The sequence below is a fragment of the Microtus ochrogaster genome, chromosome X (genome assembly GCF_000317375.1).
Source record: "Microtus ochrogaster isolate Prairie Vole_2 chromosome X, MicOch1.0, whole genome shotgun sequence".
NCBI lineage: Eukaryota > Metazoa > Chordata > Mammalia > Rodentia > Cricetidae > Microtus > Microtus ochrogaster.
Genome location: NC_022026.1, coordinates 10,930,174 through 10,947,050, shown reverse-complemented (window position 1 = coordinate 10,947,050; position 16,877 = coordinate 10,930,174). Strand labels below are relative to the sequence as shown.

At 36.9% G+C, this 16,877-nt stretch overlaps 1 protein-coding gene across 1 annotated transcript in view; it reads right to left on the bottom strand.

The window, feature by feature from the left end:
* The window catches only part of Hprt1 (hypoxanthine phosphoribosyltransferase 1), a 36,857-nt gene that overhangs the window by 10,281 nt on the left and 9,699 nt on the right, over positions 1–16,877 (bottom strand). Inside the window, exons 2-5 of the mRNA XM_005358462.1 lie at positions 14,462–14,568; positions 11,427–11,610; positions 5,163–5,228; positions 126–143 (exon numbers count right to left, since the gene is read on the bottom strand). Of these exons, the coding sequence (XP_005358519.1) occupies positions 126–143; positions 5,163–5,228; positions 11,427–11,610; positions 14,462–14,568 (375 nt within the window). The remainder of the gene's footprint in view (positions 1–125; positions 144–5,162; positions 5,229–11,426; positions 11,611–14,461; positions 14,569–16,877) is intronic.

The following is a 16,877-nucleotide window of genomic DNA, read 5'->3' as shown; positions in this document are numbered from 1 at the left end:
AAAAAAAAAAAAACACAAGTCCCCCATTAAAACAAAAAGATTTTTATCCCTGGCTTACCTTTATTATGATACATGCTAATTTAGAAAATTTTAAACAGTATATTAAAAGTAAATGCAGAACTTACTTCAACAATCAAGACATTCTAGAAGAAAAAGAGAAATGAAAGTTAGTATATGAAGTAAGCTATATTTCCAATTATCAGTGAAATCATATAATTCTAAGAAATTACCCAAACTCTTGCTTATAATTATTTGATTATACTGAATCCTACTTGAAACAAGTGTGCTATTAGAACTTAGATGTCCTTAATATTAAATCTTTCATAAAGAATATTTGACCCATATGTTCATTTTTTATTAAAAAAAAGCTTTTAATCCTTAACACAAGATCTTTGACAACTTGTGAAATTTCTCTGAATCTCAGTGTCCCACATGTAAACTGAGAAACCTGAACCAGCTGCCCTTTTATGTATCTTGACTCTACTATTCCAAGAACTGCAATCTGTACAAATGCCTCCCAAAATCAGGTATTTAACATAACTGAAAATGCAATTAGCATTTTATTTTCACATCAAGCTAAAACTAGAATGCTTGCACACATATCTGAGGGACTACACTAAGGAAAAATACCAACATAAACCCCTAAATCCATTCCAATGGGCCTAGAACTAATTATGTAGTCAACTCTGGCCTCAAACTGTGTTTCTTACACTATGCTAAGATTTGAATAGCTACATTGTTTTAAATCAGTATATTAATGTATTTTCAGTTTACTTAGAATTTATATAGACCTCATAATAAAAACATAGTTATGTTATTCTTTCCTTTTATTCTGTAGCCCAGGCTGGCCTAGAACTCATTATGTAGCCAACTCTGGCCTCAAACTGGCAGCAACATTCCTGTTTTAGTCTACTGAATGTTAATCTACTGGGTCCTCACTCACGCCACTTTCTGTGTTTATGCTAGTTGAAAGAACAAGGCAGCATTTCACAAGCCTACAATATTCACTGCACAGATTTATTCTATACTGTTCCATCTACAGCTCTCAATGCACTCTGTCAAACAACCATAACATTAGAATTTTAATGTCCTCTATATTATTCTAAGCCAGTGGTTATCAAGGTAGAATATATAGCATCTACTGGGTTTCATGAAAATTTGACCTTTTCACCTTGTGGTGGTTTGAATGAGAATGCCCCATGTAGGCTCTTACATTTGAATGTTTTGTCCCTAGCTGCTGGAACTGCTTTGGGAAAGATTAGTCAGTGTGGCCTTGTTGGCGGGTGTATGTCACTGGGAGTGGGCCCTGATGTTTCAAAAGTCCATGTCAGCCCTAGTCTTTAGTATTCTCTGCATCCAATTTGCAGATAAAATACAAGCTCTCAGTTACTGCTCCAGTGTTATGCTGTCAGCATGTCACCACGTTCCCACCCCATGCCTAGGATGCTCATAGACATACCCTCTGAAACTGTAACCATGCTCCCAATTAAATGTTTCTTTTATAAGTTGCCTCGGTCATGGTGGGTCTTCAAAGCAATAGAAAAGTAACTACAGACATACTTCATCTTATTTAACCTACAGTGTTAAGTACTTTACAACATAAATTACTACCTAAACTCATACATAATTTACAAATACATATGCTGTGGGTAAATCCTTGAAAAACTGTTTTGTGACTGGGTATGAAAATCAAAGTTTGGAGAATCATAGCTTATGCATTAAAAGTAAATTGTAACCAAGAAAAACTTCTAATATGTCCATGTCTCAAAGCAATTTATCATAGAAGGCAGGATCTCACAGTCCTGCATGAGTCTAAGAATAGAATCAAGCAAGGTTAGCCCAGAACTTCTGGAAAGCAATTCACAACTGCAACCTATTCTATAAACAACAAAAAGGTCACTTTAAAGTAAAGCTCAGGATATGCATAGAAAATAAAACAGACATTAAAAATTTGGGGTAATCTAGAGGCACAGAGTACAGAGCAAATGAATTACATTGATTTATTCAAATTGTGGTTCTGTCACCTAATAGTGACTAAACATCAACATCCTTCTATATGGAAAGAGTATGATGACTCTCTTACAGGGCAACTATGAGGATTACATGAAATAATAAATATAAGATGCAAATCTTTAGCAAAACTGAATATATAGTTAATTCATGAATCAGAAATTGCTTCCCTAGTTCCCTACCTTGAACATTTGAAAGATACCAGTCCCGGGCTGGAGAGATGGCTCAGCCGTTAAAGGCTGGGCTCACAACCAAAAATATAAAAGATACCAGTCCCATCAATAAGTGGTTCACAGCAGCAGTGATAGCTGCTGCAGTATTATAGAATTATAGACTGGTAAACAGCATGGGCTTCTGGGACAGAGACTGAATTACTGAATTCTAATCTTGTGTCTAATACTAAATACCCATGGTTGAGTCGTAAGTACATATTTTAATTCTTTACATTTATTTTATGCTTCATTAGGGAAGTTGTAACAGCTCGAATGTGGAGGTCAGAGCTATTTAACCCAGGTCATCAGGCTAAGTGGCAAGTGTCTTCCTGCACCAAGACATCTTACTGGACCCTAACTATAGATTTTAACATAAGACAGCTTATACAAATCAACAAAGTCCAGAAAGATCAAAAATTTGTTCAATCCATACAATTCTAGATTATTGCGCCAATACAGAAACTGAGAATTGCTACCACTGAGAGTTTATTTTATGTCAAGTTGCTACATTTCTACTTAATAATGAAAACAATGATGCTCAGGAGTCAAACAACTTACCTAAAGTAGTCAACAAAGACAAGCACAAGAGGAATGATTAGAATAAAGGCAGATTTTGGATCTAAAGTAAATATCCTCAACTATAAATTAATGTGAAACTATTTACATGTATCTGTACTTGCACACACATAAATTTCTGTAAAAGAAAAAATTTCAAATAAACCCATAATCTCATCACCAAGATTTAACTCCGCTTAATTTTTATTCCTTGATTTTTTTTCTACAATAAACAGAATCTACTGTGACTGTCATAAAAAGTTATTTTAGAAGCAAAGATCTGTTTAAGATCATGGAGCTCTGTAGTGGGGCAGAGCCATTAGGTGAAAAAGACAAGGTCAAACTAAATCACACAGGCCTTGAAGGCTAGGCCCCTTCCAGCACTGAAAACTGATTATAGAAGTGCAGGTTTCGAATGGCTTCTAAATATGGACAAAGCACGATGAAACGGGAGGAGGTCTGCAAGCTGTACACCAAATGGACAGGATAGAAAAAGAACCAACAGATTACAACTTCTCCTCTGAAGTTTCCAAACACCACTGATGGCAGAATTAGTTTGGCATGACCCCAATACAGGACAGGACTATAGAATTTCACAAGTGTTTTATGTTAAAGTTCCTCTACAGATTTTCAGTGAAGTAAACAGAGAGTACTAAAATCAAAGAGCTAAAGGAAGAGCTTTGGTGTCTGCATTCAAGCTCTTCTACTTCTTTGTTGTGTGACTCTGAGATTGTGAGACAGTTTTCATCTTGTAATCCCAAGTAACTTTTCAAACTGTAACTCTATTGATTAATTTCCTGATCTGTAGTCTGGGAATAACTTCCCTCACCAGATTACTGTGAAATTTACTAAAGTAATACATTTATACATGGAATGGTGTCTAAAAGTAAACAATAACTAGCAGTTTAGAAAACATATTCAATCCAGTATAGTGACTCTTGCTTGCAATTCCAGCCCTTGGGAGGCTGAGGCAGGAGGATCACCACGAGTTCAAGACCAGCATGGCTTACATATGAGATGTCAGGATGGTATGGGCTACAAAGTGAGACTGTCTCAACAAAACAAAAGGCACTTAGTGCCAAGTCTGTCTCATAATGTGAACACAATTCCCTGAACCTACATGCTGAAAGCAGAGAACTGACTCCTATATGTCCTCTGACCTCCACACATTCATGTACATCTCTCTCACACACACATAGAAATAAACCAATGTTAAAATATTTATTTACCAGAAACTGCTGTAATAGTTCTACTAATATTATATTACTTAATCCTTTTAACTCTGAGATAGCTACCACTAACATTTTAGCTCTACCTGCTTCTGAGGTGCATAGGGTTAAACAACCTCCCCAAGGTCACAGAGTTAGGAAATGCCAAGGCAGGTTTTTGATCAATACTAGCAGATTCCACAACTCACACTTTCAGACACCATACAATACTGATTTTATTTCCTTTAAAGATATAAGTGGGGGCTAGAGGAATAGTTCAGTGGTTAAGAATGTGAAGAGTGCTTGACGCACAATCATAAGAACTGAGCTAAGATCCCAGCACCCATGTAACAAGCAGGGTATCCTGCAAATGCCTGTAATTACAGCTCTGACAAATCTAACATCTTCTTCTGGTTTCTGTGTGCACGTACAGGCTTGCATACTGGAAGACACTACACACACACCTTAAAAATAAAACTACATGTGAATATTTTTTAAATATTTATTTGTTTGTTTGTTTGTTTGTTTATTTATTTATTTATTATGTATACAATATTCTGTCTGTGTGTTTGCCTGCCGGCCAGAAGAGAACACCAAACCCCATTACAGATGGTTGTGAGCCACCATGTGGTTACTGGGAATTGAACTCAGGACCTTTGGAAGAGCAGGTAATGCTCTTAACCTCTGAGCCATCTCTCCAGCCTCTGTGAATATTTTTTTAAAGACTGCCTTTTGGTCCAGCAATGGTGGTGCAAGCCTTTAATCCCAGCACTCAGGAGGCAGAGACAGGGAGGTCTCTGTGAGTTTGAGGCCAGCCTGGTCTACAAGAGCTAGTTCCAGAACAGGCTTCAAAGCTACAGAGAAACCCTGTCTCAAAAAAAAAAACCCAAAGAAGAAGAAGAAGATTGCCTTTCTCTTTCTCCATGTATGTATTTCCTGAAGGATCCAAAATTAGATTTCCAAAGAAGTATTACAGAAAAAATTAGCAATATGGATTTTTGGGATTAATGTAAGATTCTGCAATCATTTGGCTATACAGTCCAGGGATATTTCCAAGAGTTAAGCAACACTTGCTTATCTTATACTAATAAAGTACCTCTGAGTGCATGATTGACAGTACAGTTGTTGATTCTTGGTATAAAAAAAGATTCTTCCCTTCTCCCTTCAAGATACATACCTTTCCGGTTAAACTTGAGAGATCATCTCCACCAATAACTTTTATGTCACCTGTTGACTGATCATTCTAAATTAAAAAAAAATCTGAATCATTTATAGGCATATTCTTGTGTACATACAAACTTCTCAAATTATCTTATGTAAACTACAAGATTTAAGAAGTTAGCTATCTAGTGGCCACAACATTATGGTATTCTAAATTAAATGAATTATAAGAATTAGGTTTCTAGAAATGAATGACTATGTAAATTGTACATATAGATTAGTAAAAATTAAAAATCCTAATTGACCATTACTGATTTTTGATGTTCTGAAGAGTCCTAAAAATAGAGCACATGCATTTCTGAGTGGGATATTATAGCTACTCATCATCAATCAGGCACTTCTCAAGTCACAAAGGACATTTTATTAGCATGGCAGGTGTCTGCTTCTGGTCCTCTAACATTCCTGTGAGTCACATAAGGAAGGAGTTGGTCTGGGTCACATCCAACCCTGAGGGTACCCCCTAAAAGTCCAGCCCATATCCAAGTCATCTTCAGAACTGAGAAAGCAGGTATAAACTAGTCTGTTGTAACATACTTTTTAGGTTCTCACTTTCTGCTCTCATAGAAATTAGCAGAAACCCTTATAGGGGGTTCAAAGGAGAGCACTTAACACTCACTATAGCTGGTGAGAATAACTATAATTTGGATGTGCTGGAATCAAGACAAAAAAACTGAATGAAAACAGATGAATAAAAGAGCCTGGCCTTGTTCTACTGGGACAGTAAATGAGTACTATAAAGCTACAGCTATTACCTTGTGTCAACCAACACAGTGGTTGACAAAAAGTTAAAGGAACCAAGTAAAATCCAGAAACAGACCCAAAAAACATATGACAATTTAGTATATGACAAAGATGGTATTTTGAGTCAGTAATTAAAAGATGAATTATTCAACAAATGGTGTTTGATCAATTACTTATCCATTTGAGAAAAAAATAAAGCATGATCCCTACCTCATGCCATACATAAAAATAAATTCCAGATGGATTAAAATCTAAATATAAAAAATAAAACTATAAGTGGAATGGAAGAAAATATAGGAAGATATTTTTCCTTGCATTCTTAGAAAGAGCAAAAACTAGTTATGAACTCCAACTGAAAAGTTCTATAAAGAATCTTCCTTATTCATATTACACTTCAAAATAAGAACCCACCAAATGGCACTGTAGAGATTGCTCATCAGTTAAAAACACTTGCTGATCTTGCAATGGACCTGGGTTCAGTTCCCAGACCCCACATGGCAGCTCACAATTGCCTTTTACTCCAGTTTCAGGTGATCTGATCCCCACTTCTAGCCTCAAAAGCATCAGGCATGCACATAGGGCACAAATACATACACTGGCATTCACACATACACATAAAGACAAATGCATCCTTTTTTAAAGTTTACAAAGAACTACTAGAGCCCAGAGGTAGTGGTGTAAGCCTTTAATCCCAGCACTTGGAAGGCAGAGGCAAGCAGAGCTCTGAGTTTGAGGACAGCCTGGCGTACAGAGCAAGTTGTAGGATAACCAGTACTGTTACACAGAGAAACCCTATCTCAAACAAACAAAAACAAAAACCAGGAACTTCTGGAAATATGTGATTCTAGTGTTCACCCATCTGTCCACATTTACAGAACTTAAGCCCGATAACACATTGAGGGGAAACAAATACTCAAGTTGCTGGTTGGATAACAGAAACCAATACAACATCTTTTGAAAAGAATATAGTAAATGCTTATTAAAATTGTAAACATGCACACCATTTTGGTCTAACAAACCCATTTCCAAGAATCAATGTCACAAAAACATTCACAATCATGCAAAGGAACATGCTCACTATATCTGTTACTCATCAAAAAGAATCAACATGTATTTCAACAGGTAATTAACTAAATTAATGAAGTTAATGTATATACAATAATATTATGGAGCTATTAAAAAGAATCATCACAAAATCTAATATATACTTATATGGACCAATACTAACTAATAATACCAAGAAGCAGACCAATATGCTACCTTTGGGGGAGGGGGAGGGAAATGGGAGGCGGTGGTGGGGAAGAGACAGAAATCTTAAATAAATAAATAAAATAATAAATAAATAAATAACTATTTTTAAAGCCAGGTGGTAGTGCATGCCTTTAATCCCAGTACTCAGGAGGCAGAGGCAGGTGGATCACTGTGAGTTCAAGGCCAGCCTGGTCTACAAGAGCTAGTTCCAGGAAAGGCTCTCCAAAACTACAGAGAAACCCTGTCTTGAAAAACAAAACACAAAAACTATATTTATTCTATATTTAAAAGCATGTTGGGGCAGGTACTAGTTATATACACGTGTGTGTAATCACAGCTCTACGGAAGCTGAAGCAGGATTGAGTTTGAAATCACTCTGGGATACCTAACAACAGGCTATCTCAAATTAACATTAAAAAAAGATAGTCAGTGGTGCCACTGTACACCTTTAATCCCAACACTGGAGAGGCAAGTGGATCTCTGTGAGTTCAAGGCCAGCTTGGTCTAGAGTGAGTTCCAGGAAAACTAAGATTCCACAGAGGAAACTCTACCTCAAAAAACAAAAATGATTGCTCCATTGGTAGAATGTTTGTCTAGCATGTGTAAAGGGACGTGAGAGAGAGGAATAAAATTAAAAGTGTACTACTAGTACACGCTGTAAACTAAATGTTTCGCTTTTTAATGTAATTTCGCATATTATTTCTCATATTAGTCTAGCCTAAAACCCAGAATTTCAAACACACAGAACTGATTAATGACAATAAGAAAAAGAACTGTACAAAACCTGAAACTAATTTAGAGGGAATTATGCTGAGTTCTACATAGTAATAACAAGCTTTGGTAAATACTGACATCTTCTGTAGAAAAGTGGTATTACAGCTCAACACCAATTCCTTGGAGCTGTGATTATAGGGTCCAAGGCACAGAACTTCAAAGCACACAGAACACTGACATTCTAAGTTCAATTTCCACATGTTTCAGCTTATGTTTTCTTGAAACTTCTTTTCAAGGAAAAGAGCCCCCTTTTAAATGGGGCTAATAAAAAGGTTCATTTAATAGTTGTTATATGTGAGTGCCTATACTGTTTATAAATGCTACCCATGAATCAATTACCTGAGTTAGAAAAACTATAGCAACATCCCTCTCTGTCTGGAACTCACTGTACCCTTAACTTAGAGCCGCTCAGAGAGGCCTCATCTTTAACTATTATAGTAAATTCTATGGAGACATGACTGGAATGAATGAAAGGACAGTCCTCTCCATATCTGCTCTATCTCCCTTCCCCTTTCGTACCACTTCACTAAACAGAAGTGCTCAAGGTTATCCTTTATTCAGGTGTCACTGTTAGTAATCAAAACTTCCCAGAGGGGGCTGAAGAAGTGGCTGAAATCGGCTTCCAGAAGACCCAGATTCAATTCCCAGCACCCACATGGCAGCTCTCAGATGTCTGTAACTCCAATTGTAGGAAGTCAGACACTCTCTTCTGGCCTCTGTAGACTTCAGGCACACGTGTGGTGCACAGACATGTATGTAGGCAAAACACTCATACACATAGAAGTGTTTTAATTCCCAAAGAATCTAAGGGGTCTAAATACAGCCTTAACATTTGTTTCTACTTTGTCTATCTGTTAATTGGGATGACAGGAAAGAAGTTTTATTCCTAATTTTCCATCCCTATGATTTTTGAAAATCTGTAAGTAGCAACAAGAGCTCTAGCTTTAGAACATATTTGTTTATATACTTGAGGTCTTGGATTCATCCAACATTCAAAATTACAAATTTAAAACAATACTTGTTTACTAACAACCCTTTCTCCCAAAATCTCATTATTTTTTCAACTATTTTAGTAGAATTGTATAAATTGAAATAAAACTCAAAATAGAAGAAACACATTTCTGTACTTATCAAATGTTTCATTTTCCTGAAGGTTACAGAGCACTGGAAACAGAAAATGTCACCAAATATATAACACTGTATTTCACTGTTTTAAGATGCACATTCATATTTAATACCTCTGAAAACGTAATTCATGGCATCATACAACTATAACTGGGGGTATTTTCTTTCTCAGAAGCACAAAAATATAGTGGTTTTAATTAGTGGACTTTTTCATTTAATGAAATACCCCAGGTTCTTTCTCATCTAGGTAGTTAAATAACATCTGGAATGACACTGATTATGTAAACTATAGTATTATGTGTATACATGTATATATAGAGAAAACTCTTTAAAATACTCAAAATAAAAAGTGATGACAGGAGCTGGAGAGATGGTTCAACAGTTAAGAGTAGGTACTATTCTTGCAGAGGAGCCAGGTTCAGTTCCCAGCACCCACATGGCAACTCACAAACATCTGAAACTCCACTTCCAGGGCATCTGATGTCTTCTGCTGGCCTCTACAGACATGAAGCACTTACACCGTGCACATACATACATTCAGGCAAAACACTCATAAAATAGAAATAAACCTTTTTTAAAAGTAGAATTTGGAATGGCTTAGTTCCTCTGTAATTTTCTGCAGTTTTGTTTTAAAAATAAATATCTATTTTAGCCACTCAATGGTAGTGCACACCTTTAATCCCAGCACTCAGAAGGTAGAGGCAGTTGGATCTTTGAGTTCAAGGCCAGCCTTGTCTACATACTGAGTTCCAGGACAGCAAGAGCTTCATAGATTCTTGAAAAAATAAATAAAAACAGAAAAAATAAACTACACAATCAAAATTGTGAATGATGGAATTTACATGTAAAGATTACATTTATTTTGTTTTATCACACTGTAAATATTCTAAACCATTTCAGACTCTGACAAAGGTAAAGTGGCCCCAGGTCAGAAGTGGTTTCTGTTGTCTGAGAAAAATTGTTAACCTTAATAATCAGACTTTGCTTCAAATAACTTAGGATTCCTCTCAAAGAAATTTAGTTCCAGAAAAATTATTTGCTACCAGCACATACAGTCAGGAAAACACCAAGTCTTCAGAGCAATTTTTTTTTTTTTAAAAAAAAAAAATATGTGTACGGGTGTTTCGGCTGTATGCTTGTTTGTGTACCATGTGAGTGCCTGGTGCCATCGGACACCAAAAAAGGGCATCAGATCCCTGGGACTGGAATTACAGACCACTATGAGCCGCCATGGGGGTGCTAGGAATTGAACCTAAGTCCCCTGGAAGAAAAGTGCTTTTGACAATGAGCCACCTCACCAGTTCCATAGTTCTCTTAAGACTTACTTATTTTTATTTATTTGTTTGTTTTTGTTTTTCAAGACAGGGCTTCTCTGTAGCTTTTGAGCCTGTCCTGGAACTAGCTCTTGTAGACCAGGCTGGCCTCGAACTCATAGAGATCTGCCTGCCTCTGCCTCCCGAGTGCTGGGATTACAGGCGTGCGCCACCACCGCCCAGCAAGACTTATTTTTTATTTTATCTGGAGGCTAGGATATCAGAGCCTCTGGAACTGGAGCTACATAGTTGTGAGACATCTTCTGGTTGCTAGTAACTAAACCCCAGATCTCTCCACAAGTGTTTGTGACTGCTGAGTCACCTCTCCAGCTCTACTCAATAGTTATTCTTAAGAGGTTTTTTTTTTTTTATCAAAACACAGCCAGAGTGGTGATGCATGCTTGGACTCCCAGAACTTGGGAGGCTAAGACAGGACTGTTGAGCCACGGAGTTTAAGACTAGCCTGAGCAGTATTACAAATCAAACCAAAATCCAAGTGAAAATAAGACAGTAGAAAAATTGTCCAAAATAAGTCCATATCCCTCTTGGGTGACTATATAACAGACAATATTCACCTCGATGTTGGTCATGAACTACAGTGGTTAGTATTCTGTGTTGTGATGTAAAGTATCAATGAATTAATAACAACAACAACAACAATCATGGCCTGAAGTGGAGGCACCTGATAGTAATTCCAGCTACTTGAGAAGCTGATGCAAGATGACTGAAATTTCAAGACCAGCCTATGTAATGAGTTCAAGGACAGTCTAAGCAAGTTAGTGAGAAAGGATCTCAAACTAAAATTCTAAAAAATGACTGGGAGGAGGCTCAATTGTAGTCCTTACTGAGGTCCTGGGTTCTATCCCCAGCATAGAAAAATAAACAAACAAATAATAGTAATTCTACAATAACTAAGTGAGATGATTATGTAGTATAGTTTGCAGAACTTCAAAGAAAATACAGACAAAACTAAAATGGCCATATATTTTTTAAAATTATAGATTAAGTATACTTACAAAATAGCTCTTCAGTCTGATAAAGTCTACAGTCATAGGAATGGATCTATCACTATTTCTATTCAGTGCTTTAATGTAATCCAGCAGGTCAGCAAAGAATTTATAGCCCCCCTTCAGCACACAGAGGGCCACAATGTGATGGCCTCCCATCTCTTTCATGACATCTCGAGCCAGTCTTTCAGTCCTGCAAAAATAAAATAAGGAATTGAAAAGAAGATTCCAAATATTTATATTTTATAACAAACACCTCTTAAGCATGACACATCCTTTGTTCCCATGAAGGGAATTCTTGCTTCATAACACATTTTTTTAAATAAAGTTGGGAACTTTTTCCATATGCCAAAGGTAAAGTGGGGAAGTGTCACAGGATCCCTTTATGTAGCCCAGACTGGACTGTAACTCATAATCCTTGTCTCTACCTCCCTGTGCTGAGATTATAGATCTATACCAACGCACACAGCTCAACCAAAATTAAAGCCAGGTACATTCTAGGCATGATGATACATGCCTATAATTCCAGCACTCTGAAGGCTGAGGCAGAAGGATTGCTATAAGTTAAAGGACATTCTGAACTGCAGAATAAGTACTAGGTTACTTAGGGGCTACATAATAAGATCCTGTCTCAAAGGAAAGAAAAGAAAAAAAACAGATATACTATTATATCTATCATAAAATTAAAAAATACAAATAAAAACAAGATATAATTTTCAAAGCTTACTAGATTGGTGAATTTTGGTTAAATTGTATTCTCTAATATAAAATATTAGAAGATACTGTGAGGAAAAATGAACACATATACCTCTAGAAGTATAAAATGATATAACTTTCTAGAGGTTAATTTGACAGTATTAAAACATTCAATAAACATCTTTTCCTTGACCCAAAATTTCTACTTACCTAAAGCTGAGCAAGTGCCAAAATGCATATATAGGATATTTCCTCTAACATACTCTGCTAAGTGCAAAATAATGATCTTAAGTGTTCACCAACAGTACAGAGTCAAACCAGTTATGATACATCCATGAATAGCATAGAGTATTGCCTTTAAAATAAATGTGAGGGAACTGGGAATGTAGCTTAGCTGGTAGAGTCCATGCCTAGTACACATAGGAGGTCCTAAATTCTATTCTCAGAACTGTACAAACTGGGTATGATGGCATATCAGGAGCTCAAGCAGTAGGATCAGAAGTTCAGGTCACCCTCAGCTATACTAAGTGAGTCTGAAGTCAATCTAAGCTATTTGAGACCCTAGAAATAAAACATTTCATATAATATATAGGGCTGGGCATGGTGGCACACACCTTAATCTCCACACATGGGAGGCTGCCAGGGAGAACAGCTGAGTTGAGTCTGGGCTATACAGAAGTTTAAAGCCATACCAAGCTAAACAGTGAGACCCTATCTCAAAGAGAAAATAGTTTATACACACACACACATGCTGTGAGATAATGCTCTTGTACACTGTAATGATTTATCATTTGTATTAATTTAATAAAATACTGATTGGCCAGTAGCCAGGCAGAAAGTATAGGTGGGGCAATCAGACTAGGAGAATTCTAGGAAGAGAAAAGGCAGAAGTGAGTCACTAGCCAGATGCAGAAGTAGTAAGACAGAATGCCTTATTGAGAAAAGGTACCAAGCCATGTGCCTAAACTTAGACAAAAATTATGGGTTAATTTAAGTTGCAAGAACTAGTTAATAATAAGCCTGAGCTAATAGGCCAAACAGTTTATAATTAATATAAAATAAGCCTCTATGTGTTTCTTTGGGACTGAATGGCTGCAGGACTGGGAAGGACAGAAACTTCCATCTACACATACATGAGATTATAAAATAATTTTTAAAAGATAAAAACATTTGATAGCTATAGATGTATCAATATCAAAATGTTCAAAAATTCAGTACTGTATCATAGTATGTAACTTGTGTATGTATGTATACACTTTACATACAGTGATACAGTATATGTGCATTAGTAGTATCTAGGTAGGAAATGTGTATAGAAAGCTGACAGAACAGAATTATAATCTCATTTACAGACAGACTAGAGGCTCTTCCCACCTCTCTTTAATGTTTACTGTACTCACTATGGATTCCCACTATTTATGTCTCAAACTTCCTGATGTTTTTCTTTTTATGAAAAGAACTTTAAAAATAGAAAATATTGGGGCTGAAGAGATAGTTCCAGCAGTTAAGTGCACTTGCTGTTTTTGCAGAGGGCCTCAGTTCCCAGCACCCACACAGTGGCTCACAATAGTCTGTAACTCCAGTTCCAGGAGATCCATCACACTTTTCTAGCCTCCTGAAATGTATATCCTGCATATTAATGCATGAAGGCACTCATATATACAAATAAAATAACAACTATCTTTTTAAATAGAAAACCTTTGTTCATCAATAAATTGGCCTAGCTTATATTCAAGTATCAACTACTTGACAGTTGCTAAGTTAGAATTATTACAAGAAAAAAAACCCTTCATTTTAGGCTAGGGAGGTGGCTCAGTGAATAAGAGCACTTGTGCAAGCATCAGGATCAAAATTCAGATCGCCAGTACCCACATAAAAACCAGGTTAAGCTGCACCTGCTTGTAACTTCAGCACTAGGAGACAGAGACAGGCAAACAGGCAAAACCCTGAGTCTTGCTAGCAAGGCATACTACCCAAATCACCATGCCCCAGGTTCAGTGAGAGGCCGGGCAGTGGTGGCACACGCATTTAATCCCAGCATTTGGGAGGCAGAGGCAGGCAGATCTCTGTGAGTTCGAAACCAGCCTGGTCTACAAGAGCTAGTTCCAGGACAGGCTCCAAAGCCACAGAGAAACCCTGTCTCGAAAAAAAAAAAAAAAAAAACAAAAAAACAAAAACCCAGGTTCAGTGAAAGAGACTGATTCAAGAGAAGAAGACAGAGAGCAACAGAGTACGACACCCATTGTCCTTCTCTTGCTTTCACATTAATACATAATACATACACTATACATATACACACAGAGAGACCTAAAAAAAACCCACAAAACTTTAATTAAGATCTTACCAACCTGTCCATAATCAGTCCATGAGGAATAAAGACCTTTTCCAAATCCTTGGCATAATGATTAGGTATACAAAATAAATCTAGGTCATAGCCTGGTTCATCATCACTAATCTGAAAAAGAAAGATAGCTGTTTCAAATCAGAGCATTACAAGATACCCACATTTAATTAAATTTAGAAAATATGCCTTAGTTCAGAGAAATGTAGGTGTGAGAGGGTATGAAGGGTAGTTAATCTTATATTTTTGTAATAAACTATAATTCTCTAACAAAACCATGATCTTATTGCTAAAGAGGGTCAAGAATGAGAAGCAAAACATGACAGAATTTTCCTTCAGGTCACAATAGAAAAAGATAAAAATTTAAAGAGGTATGACAAATGTGGTAAAAATATTTCAAACATAAAGACTAGTATATGCAGTTTCCACTCGATCCATTTTGAGCATATTTGAACACTCTTTTGTGGGGGCATATTATGCATGTGCATATGTGTGTGGAGTCCAGAGATTGAAACTGGGTCTAAAACTTCTTTTATGTTTTGAGACTGGGTGTCTCATTGAACTTGTTTAACCAAATTGGCTAGTCTAGCTGGTCAAGAAGCCCCAAGGATTCCCCCGTCTCTGCCTCCCTTTTGCTGAAGTTATTAGAATGTGCTACTAATATCCAGGTGCTGGGGTTCCAAACTCAGGTCCTGAAGATGACATGGCAGGCACTTTATAGACTAAGCCACATCCCCAATACCCTAAAACATTTTTTAATTTAACACAGTATGTTCTAATAAGTTAAATAAAATCTCATACAGAAAATGAAAACTGGTGTTAACCATCCAAATCCTAACAGTACTTATCTTACAGTGGGTGAGGGGCATCACCAAAACACCAACTGATCCTTTAAAAATCCAAACTCCCATAGTATGTGATGGTTACAATCCACTAATAAGGTAATTATACAGAAGATACTCCAAAATCATTTTGAGTTGTATATTGGTTCTACTAGTATGCCCAGAACTCAGGACATAAAACATTTAATAACATTAATGATATGGTACCCTTGGTGGCAAAATTATTTTGACAGTTTTATAAATATACATGTACCTATATACACAGTAAAAGTACAGCAGAATCATAAAAGCAGGGTAAATCTGTTGAATACACCTGTTCAGCACACCTAATACTTGGGAAGCTGAGATAGAAGTTTCTGAGTTTGAGGCCAGCATGGTAAGTTCCAGGCCAGCTAGGGTCTACAAGGCAAAAAAACCCTGTATCCTAAAAAGTATCCTAAAGCTGGGCAGTGGTGGCGTACGCCTTTAATCGCAGCACTCGGGAGGCAGAGGCAGGTGGATCTCTGTGAGTTCGATGTTAGTCTGGTCTACAAAGAGCTAGTTCCTGCACAGGCTCAAAACCTACAGAAAAACCCTCTCTCAAAACACCAAAGAAATAAAATTAAATTTTTAAAAAAAAGTACCCTGAAACTCCAAAATCATAAAAGTAACTATCTTTGACAGGGAGTATTACAGCGAGATGGAGGGTCTCATGGATCCCAGGGCTAACCTCAAACTCACTATGCAACCGACCTACATTTTCTTGAACCTTCTGCTTCTCCCGCCGACTACAAGCATATGCTATCACACCCAGTTTATGTATTAGATGTCAAACCCAGGCCTTTCATGCATACCAGGCAAGCACTCTATCAACTAAGCTACATTACCAGTCCTCTTTACAGTGAAACCAACACCAAACAAAAAACGTCATACCAAAAACTACAGGAAACCTTTAACAGATCATAAATTAATCTAACAAACAAACTTATTCAGAGAAATAAGCTAGGAAGGAAGAATTACAACACTCATTCTTACATGATATTCAAACCCCATCTAAGAAGCTGGTAGTACCGGGAATGATGTCATAGGAACTAGAGCATTAATCTGCACATGGTGACACACACCTCTAAAGCCAGCACTCGGGAGACAATGGCAGGAGGATTATCACAAGTTAGAGGCAAAGGTGGCCTACATAGTGAACTCTTGCCACCCACCCAAAAAAAATCCTCCAAACCAAGAAGACTAAAAGAAAATCTGGTTGTATAAGCCCTGGCAGTTTTCAAGGAATACAGGTCAAACCATAACTAAAGCTCGTATCAGTTAATTCCTAATTTCTCTTTCAGTTAACATTTTATTGGGTGGTTTGACAAGTGGTTTGACTTTGAAAGGAGTTAAAAACACATAAATTTACATTCTTTGTAAAATTCAGTTGCTATATCATTATGCCTTGCTCATATTCAGCCCCTCACTACCCTTCCCCATCCCTCTCTTTCATCTCTCTCTTTCATCTCTCTCTTTCATCTCTCTCTCATCTCTCTCTCTCTCTCTCTCTCTCTCTCTCTCTCTCTCTCTCTCTCACACACACACACACACACACACACA